The following is an 8,654-nucleotide window of genomic DNA, read 5'->3' on the forward strand; positions in this document are numbered from 1 at the left end:
GGAATTATGGAATTATGATTTCCTATTTGTCATATAATAAATTGATTAGCAAATTGAATTCAGTAAATCCTAAGTTCAAGTTATTATTGAGTCAGGCATTTATATCATTTTTATCATTTAAAATAAATGATAAATAAGGTAAATGCAATTAAGGGTTTTAAATAGTAGTTGAAATAAGGGTATATCTTTTAATTCTTTTCTAGGTTTTGAAATTATATGTAGAAGTAATGATCAATTAGGGTTTTCATATGATTAAACATAACCACAAAGAAACAATTGTTGTATTATATGAAATTTTTATACAAAGCAATATTTACTTCTTGATGTGAAAAATAGAAACAAGAAAATTATATTTTTAGAATTTAGGTCTTAATAGTTTAAGATTTAAAATTGGTCTTCTAAAATTTAGAGGAAAATTCATATTATTTTTCTTTTGATTTTAAATTATTTGTTTTAAATTACTTTTTATTATAGAGTTCATTTGCTGATACTCACTTTTATTTATTGGTGGTGTTTTTTTAAAACAACTTAAATGTTTAAAAGGTTTTCCCTAAAAAATAGACCAAATTGTCCGTTGGGTTGGCCCAATGGCCTGGCCAACCAGGCCCGGCCCAACCTGGTTCGACCGAGTCGGTCCGGCTCGGTCGGGTCAACCCCGAGTCGACGCACCCCCACACGGCCTCACTCTCGCCGTCTTCTCCTCCTCTCGTTGAGCTCTCCATGGCCTGGCCGCGCCGCCGCTCTCTCCTGGCCGCGCCGCCGCTCTCTCCTGGCCGCCTCCGGCCCTCTCCAGCGCCGGCGAGATGGGGCTTTCGTCCGCCACCGCCACAGCACCACAAACCCACACGATTCCTCTCCGCGTCCTCGGTCGCCGCCGCCTTCCGACGAGCTTCCGCCCCGTGCTCGATCGGGCACAGAGCTCCAGCATATTACCCCCGATCCGGGGAAGGTCCGACACCCAATTCGATCCAGAACCCCCCAATTTCGTCTAGGGTTTGGTCTCGGGCCGAGGATCTAGGGTTTGCCGGCGGAATTTTCGGGCAATTCGCGTCGATTGCTAGGGTTTGCGCGCGCGGATCATGGCCGCGGGCCGCCGCGGTGGGTACCGGGGCTACGAGGTGGCGAGGGAGCGGGAGTCCGATCTGGGGGCTTCTAGGAGGGACAAGGAGTACCATCACCGCCAACCTAGCCGCCACCGCGACTCGGATCGTCGTCGTGATGGCGGCCGTGGCAGGGACCGGGAGCCGTCAAATGGGTACGGCCACCACCGCTCGCCGCACCTGCCGCCACCGAAGAGCCGCCCCTCTGGGAGGAGGGAGGAGAGGGAGCCCGGCGAGGTTTCCAGCGGCAGTGGCTCGGAAGAGTCTCGTGGGCGCCCTCTGAAGGCAAGGGAGCCGAGCCTGAATAGCGTTGCTGGAGTCAGTAGTGAGGGCGGTGTGCGTTCCCCTAGTAGGAAAAGGAAGCACTCACCGATTACTTTGGATAGGAATGGATCTAAGCCCTCTCCAGCGTCAGGTAGTCCCTCGGTGAGCTCATTCTTCTCCTCTCTATTCCTCTCATGTGTTCTATGATAAATTGGTACAGGTGATGTGGTCGTAGTTTTATGAATATGTGCTCAGCGATTGTGATGTTGTTGGTGGGCTCCTAGTCGTGGTCTATAGGTTGTAGTGGTATAGATAACATGGTCTCAAGTAAATTTGGCTATAAGCCTCTGCCCAAATATTCCAAACAATCTGTAAGTAATCTGCTGTCGTGTACATAGGGATTACACACATTATTTACCTCATATAAAGGTGTAAGTGATGTGCAAGAGTGTATGCATACAAGAAATATGTGCTGGAACATATACGTGAGTTATAAATGTTTGATTTGTTGTCTAACTAAAGATATAACAGTAAATCTTGTTATGCAAGTCTGAGTGTGTGAATAATATGCTTGAGCTGATGTTAATTTCCTGGTTCATACATAGGCATGATATAAGTAGCTATTTGATATTTTCTTGATGGGATTTATTCCTGGTGAGGTTAGTTAGTGTTCTTAGAGTGTTTAATTTCTGTAATTAATGGTCTGGATTCGTTTTTTTGATGATCACAAGATAATAGTAGCATGTGTAAATTAGTTCTTGGTCAATTAAATACTCCGTACTTATTCAGATGGTTTCCAATGTTCCTGGTTGTGCTTTAATTACTGGTTGCTGCTGGTGGTCATTTGATCATGCATATTTACGATCCGATCATGGGATTGTATTTGTGAGTGCAGGGTGGTGATGTCTCGATTTCGGACTGAACTTATGCTAGATAGATAGACTGTTATGAGCAGATGCTATATTTTCTTTCTTAGCACTGCCTGTGATGCAAAGGCTGAGTCAGTGCTTTCAAATAAGAACAGATACTAAGATGTGCCTTTAATTCTCTATGATGTGTTTAGCATAGCACTTCTATGCCAATCTGAGAGAAATCTTTATTCCACTGATTATTTGTAGTTTATGATCTTGACTTGCTACTCTCTTTGTTTGCACAAATACCCATGTGCCATCTGCTAGCTTGGAGTTACTCTGTGGTGCCCCACAAGAGTGTACACAGAGTAACAACATACTTAGCATGATTTGGTGTTGCAGGTGTTTTTGTGTGATGTTTTAGATAGGCTCTGATCATAGCTGTGTAATATAAGGATGTTTCTTGATCGCGATAGATTATTATTTTGATATGTACTTGTTCCGATACCACTGAAGCAATACCTCATGACACTTGTGTTGTACAGAAAAATTGTTTGAAAGGGCTGGTGATGAGTTCTGGTAGAAGCATTGTCCTGGTCTTTCGATAACTGGAAATGCATCGACAAGCATGTGAGTTATCCTACTCTATTTTTTTTTTGCTTGCTGATCAGGGAGCCAGTTATTTTTTTATATATCGCTTCCTCTTAGATCCTGGAATAAATTAACTCTCTTATATTCATTACTTCTACCATACATTTTGCCGAGAAACTTTTTGATAGCTTAAAAATGGCAAGAAAATTTGTTCTCTGTTCTACATTTTACTTAACAGTGATAATAATCATGTTAATGCCTCGTGAACCATACATTGAATTCAGTTTCACCCTATCAAAAATATGTAGTGCAATTGTTTTAGTTGCTACGAACTCTGAATCTAGAGGTGACATACTGACCATTGTGTTTTTATTCTCTTTTTTTCTTAAAGGGTGTCGGTAATGTGAGAATTTGTTGGTGAACTATAGATTGGAGTGCTTCCTTAATTCAGATCTTTTATGTAGTTGTAGAATCTCGTGTGAGTTATTGTCAGACAAGTTGACACCACTGAATCTTGCGAATCAGAGACATTGTCATACTCCTCACCTGAAATCAGGGAGCTCATACCAAACCCTTAATTAATTGATCTCGTGTGCATTTTTTTCACTTACCATCACACACGTTTAGATGATACTATGGAAGCAACTGCTTGTTGCTTTCCATGGAGAGCATAGACTATTCTTTTTGAACTGGTGCATAGAATTCGAACTCATTTGGACAGATGGTGTGTGGAGACTAAACTGTTATATAGGGAGTGGCACTTACTTGACTGGAAAAAAATTATGGTCAGTACTACCTCTGCTTCCCTTTACTGTACCAATTCTTAAAAACTAATAAGCATACATACACCGAATTAGCATATATAGAAGCCTGAATTGCCAAATTAATGTTTTTTAGGAGATATCAATCAAACAGGTGATAAGAATTCCACGTGTCTATGTAGCGAGTTTAAATATGCACATAATGTATGACATGCTTTTCAAAAAACCAATCTTACACGGTGATGGAAACCAGAGAACATAAGTATAGAACATGAGTTATGAATTTCAGAAGAAGGGGACATGAATTCTGCCTTATTAATGTGATTTCAAATAGTTAGAATTTGAATAACTGTAAAGTTCAGTTAAATATACAGAAGTGTGATGCAGTTCTTGACTCGTACCTTTTAAGTGTCTAGATCATAAATTCTGACAACAGAACTTGTGGAAGCAAACAGATTTTTCTTAAGGTAGACAAGTACACCAATCTTGATGATTCCTAATATGTATATTATGTACTTTATAAAACCAAGTAGTGATGGAATGCAATAACTTTTTTTTTCACACTGCTCTATTGCCTTCCAACTCCCATTCCATAATTGCAGTCTTATCCTTCAAACAATTCTTTCTATCATTTTGCTGCTTGCAGTTGGTTATATAATTGCTACATTGTATATACAGTAGATCTATGTTAGCGATATATTGCCTTATACAACAACTTGTATGTCATGTAGGTGCCCTATGCGGAAGTCTTTAAACATGTTTCATCGATCCTCAAGGAGTATGGATTTTGCCCTACTGGAGATTCCTTGGACACTATAAACCTGTACGACTCTTTGTATTGCTTCACACAATAGTTTTCTATGTTAATGAACTGTTTTTTTGCTGATTATTTATTTTGTCTTCCATTTCTTGAAGCCGGCCTTATGACTGCACAAAGTCAGGTGGAGAGTCATGCAAAGGTGTGTCTGCCTCAAGTAATTCTTTTTTACATTAGTAAACTGAGTCCTAATCTCTCCCTTTTTTTTGAAATGGATAATAGTGCTTACAGATGCAAACAAGGCAGTTACGGAAACGGCCAGTCTGGAGGCTACAGAGGAAAAGGTATAGATAATCAAATCTGGGGTTAATCTTGTTTTGGATAGAGTGATGGTGTTTGGTAATGAGTAATGATATTATGGCAGCAAAAAGAAAGAAATCTATAAGAATATCTGCCCTTTCCTTGTTCTATTTTTTTATTTTACGCCAACTTTTTTTAAAAAAATATAAGGAAGTAATTTCCCCCCCAAATTGACAAATCCCATTAACTCTTTCAGATACATCGTATCTTTGTTTTAAGTCCTGTTTTCTTGACTTGACTGCTCATCATGCCCTAATCTTGAGTCCAGGTCACAACTGTTGGGAATGACAGCCTCTCCCTTATGGCACGGCAGAACACTCCACAAAGAAAGGTAACCCATTATTACCTTAATACTGATTTTCGTGCAGCAGCACCAAGCAGCTTTGCCTACACCTTATAGCAGCACGGATGGTTCATTAACTAGAGCACAAAGTGATGGTTTCGGTGCTGCAAAGCTGGGCAGCTTTGTAGCAGTTTATTCAGCCAAGAAAACAAGTATTCGCGTTCTAATGGACTTTGGTTACTGAACCTGGACAGGTTCAAGCTGCTTCTAGTGCTCATTAAATGAGCTACAAAATACCTAGTGTGTGTTCACACACATGTATAGAACTAGATTTTGCTACTAGAACACCCATGCAAAAAAATAGTGAACAAGACTTGTCTTTACGGATGGGAACTCTATTTATCTAGGAAATTATTCATATCTGGTGCACTATACATCCACCATGGTTGGTTTGCCTTCCTTTGAAGCAGAAAGAAATAGCTTGTTTGGCACTGGTTTGAGTTGCCTCTAAATGCATATGCATATCACCTATTGCAATGCCATGGCATCCCAACTGTGCAATAAAAAGTAGGCTTAATTAAGCTTAATAATTAATACTAACATAACCGAACTGTGTAGGTTCCAAGTAACATCAACATTGGGACTTCGCAAAGGGGGCTTGCACATAATTGTTATTTTGAACACCTTAATGTTCTTGAATGATCTGTTGCATCTGAAATTTATTTGGTCCATATGCGAAAGATTCTGATAGAAGTTGCAGTGTAATATAATCGTTAGAGTCAATAACAAAAGCATCTTCCAGTTTCGATGTTTGCGCCATGCATTGTGCTGGTTCAACAGCTTTTTATGTTGCTTAAGCATGCTGCTTAAGTACTGCACTGCAGTAACATCATTCATGGTGCTGTCTGGAAGTATGGATGTGTTTCTGTTTTTATTTTATTTTATTATTATGTACCTCTGATGGAATATTTGACAGGCTGTGAGAAAGAAAGCAGGCGGAGGATGGGATCCCACGTATACAAAGAGAAGTTTTTACCCTTATTGGAGATCAGTATTACTAGCCCGGTTTCCTGTGAAGGTTTATCCGGCCTATGCAATCTCAGATCCTAGGTCTGGGCTTAAACCTGGACAACCCCGTGTCTGTCTGAGTAAAAAGTTAATGCCCAATGGATCTAGTCCAACTCCATACCGTAAACTTGGTCCTGTGCAAAGAATCTCGCCACTTACAAGCAATAATCAAGCCAGAAGGTGCTTTGCCACTGCTGCTACTGGTGCATTCAGGCTCTTGAAGATGCTGAAGTAGATTAGAAAGGTATGCCAGGAGTTTCTTCTCCCTGTACCAAGTTTTTTAAGCAGGCCCCACATAAACACATGGGAAGAAAGAATTTTCGTGATGCACCTTTAACTTATAAGATTATGCGTTGATATTTCATTAAGGATTGGCGATTTGCTTGATAGGGTATATTCTATCTGTTCTTTTCCCCGCTGTTGTAAGTTCATAGTCTCCAGGTTTTTGTACTTCAGGGCCTACACCAAGCTTGGTTATGTTTGCTTGCTTGGCAATGAGCAACCCTGTTGTTATTTATTTGACTGGTACATGTGAAGATAATTCAGATGGCAGTGACAGCTAAATCCTTGTGGATGTGAAGCAATAGAGATCCACATGATTTCTAGTACTTTATGTTAGAGACTCTCAGCCCTGGGAAATATACAACACATTTGATCCTACAGATAGGATATTGTTAATCAACCAAACATCCAACTTTCTAATGCAGTTTTCTCAATAAGATTTTTTTTAATGCAGTGGGTAGTTAGCCAGTGCTCAATGTGGTGCTGCTCCATTAACTAAACCATGTTAAAGCTGCACTCACAATGAGCAGATCACTGACATGGAGTTGGGTAGCGGCTCACCCACATGGAGTTGAGTAGCGTTGAACTGCTTCAGTCTCCTGCACAGACATACCTTTGTGTTCAATTATTAATCCTTAGTAAGATCTTGGTTGGTAGGTGGGGACGTGGGGTTCATTCACGTTTGCATCGTAGTAGGTTGATAATTGGATGTGGAGATGCAATCTTACCTTAAACTTATGTTCTGTGCCGACCTCTTCAGTTTCTACTTCCAGTTGATTGCCAAAGGAAATCTGGTGATCTCTAGATTGAGTGAAAAATGATAGGCTTGAACTGAATTTTCCAGCCGAACAATGCGTCAATGTGCCTGAACCTGGTGTGTTACAAACGTTGCTTGTGTTTTTAGTGCAGCTGATCAAAGTTTGCTGCTAAAAAATCTTCTAAAAAAAGCATGACGTGATCAAACAACAATTTGAAATGGTATACCAGAAATGACTAGAACCTTCAGATTTCTAACTTATTTTCTGATTTTTATTGTAGATAGTTGACAATCTTTTAGGGGACTATAATTGGAGTATAATTGCTTCAGTTTTACTGCTCTATCTTACTACCGTTTTGGTTATAGGTTAAACTGTCTCGGCAGATTTCATTGCATTACTGTAAAATCACTCGATGTTTTCATCTGCTGTGAATACAATGACCGATATATAATTGCTCCTCTGCATTTCGATGGGAATATTAGTTGTTTGATTTGTTTTGTGGATCTACAGTTCTTGACGATGACACTTGCTTGAACAAAGACCAGGTTGTTTGGTCTCTCATTTTTCTCAGAGCAATATTCTACTATGTGAAGTGAAGTTGTAAATAAACTATTCTATGAAATCTGTTTTGACCAGTCACAAGTTTGTTGTTTTGTAAAATATGTTCTTATGATATGCAAGTCATGTATTTGCCAATAAAAAATGGGATGTACTGTATTTTGTTTAAACTACTGATTTGTTGTTTCTTTTCTAGTTCAAATGTTCATCATGTTGTGGTCGTGGCACATACCCCGGAAGCAATTCAGTTCGCTCTAGGCCTTACCGGTGGCATTGTTTATGTCATGATTGGAAGGTTGCAGTTTTTACTTGAACTTTTAGTTGAAAACCTGATATTTGGAATGCTGTGAAGTTACATGTATTATGATTTGTTATGACGTGATATATAGAATTCTGGATTATGTATATGTATTTGGATTATGTGCATTCATTGTTGTTTATATCTGCCTTTATTGTTATATTGAAGAATTTTTCTAGATTTGCCTCTAATTGTGTTTTGGGACAATTCTTAGAGTTGTCTCTAATTGTGTTTTGGGGCATATCTCAAAGTGCCCCTAAAAGCTTTTTTGGGCAGTTCTGGCCCTAAAGACCTCCTGAGGCAAATCTCAAAGTGCCCCTAAAAACATTTAGAGACAAAACTCGAAGTGCCCCTGAAAACCTTTAGAGGCAAATCTCAAACTGCTCCTAAAACCCTTTAGAGGCAAAATTCAAACTGCCTCTAAAAACATTTAGAGGCACTTTTCAAACTGCCCCTGAAATCCTTTAGAGGCAAAATTCAAACTGCCCCTAAAAACCTTTAGAGGCAAAATTTAAACTGCCCCTAAAAACCTTTAGAGGCACTTTTCAAACTGCCCCTAAAAACCTTTAGAGGCACTTTTCAAACTGCCCCTAAATGTATTTGGGGCATTTCATTCAAAGTGCCTGCAAATACGTTTAGGGACACGAGCGTCAGGGCACTTTTTATAATGCCTAAAAGTAATTAGGGGCACTTTGGCTACCTATTGGGGCACTTTGAAGTGCC

At 39.6% G+C, this 8,654-nt stretch overlaps 1 protein-coding gene across 5 annotated transcripts; it reads left to right on the forward strand.

The window, feature by feature from the left end:
* The first annotated feature begins 796 nt into the window (after positions 1-796).
* On the forward strand, positions 797-7,935 carry LOC124704515. Of its 5 annotated transcripts, none has more exons than XR_007003575.1 (8): positions 797-1,526; positions 2,761-2,845; positions 4,299-4,390; positions 4,483-4,526; positions 4,607-4,668; positions 4,953-5,015; positions 5,944-6,279; positions 7,356-7,797. XR_007003575.1 is itself a non-coding variant. In XM_047236781.1 (7 exons), exons 1-6 carry the CDS (start codon positions 3,589-3,591, stop codon positions 6,268-6,270), a joined length of 591 nt encoding a protein of 196 aa, XP_047092737.1. In that variant the 5' UTR covers positions 2,856-3,588; the 3' UTR covers positions 6,271-6,279; positions 7,830-7,935. The 5 variants fall into 5 exon arrangements, 3 of the variants coding, with proteins under 3 accessions (XP_047092737.1, XP_047092736.1, XP_047092738.1); XR_007003576.1 differs by having other exon boundaries at positions 797-1,515; XM_047236781.1 differs by lacking the exons at positions 797-1,526; positions 2,761-2,845; positions 7,356-7,797 and adding exons at positions 2,856-3,591; positions 7,830-7,935.
* Positions 7,936-8,654: the final 719 nt, after the last annotated feature.

Source organism: Lolium rigidum, chromosome 3, assembly GCF_022539505.1.
Source record: "Lolium rigidum isolate FL_2022 chromosome 3, APGP_CSIRO_Lrig_0.1, whole genome shotgun sequence".
Taxonomy (NCBI): Eukaryota; Viridiplantae; Streptophyta; class Magnoliopsida; order Poales; family Poaceae; genus Lolium; species Lolium rigidum.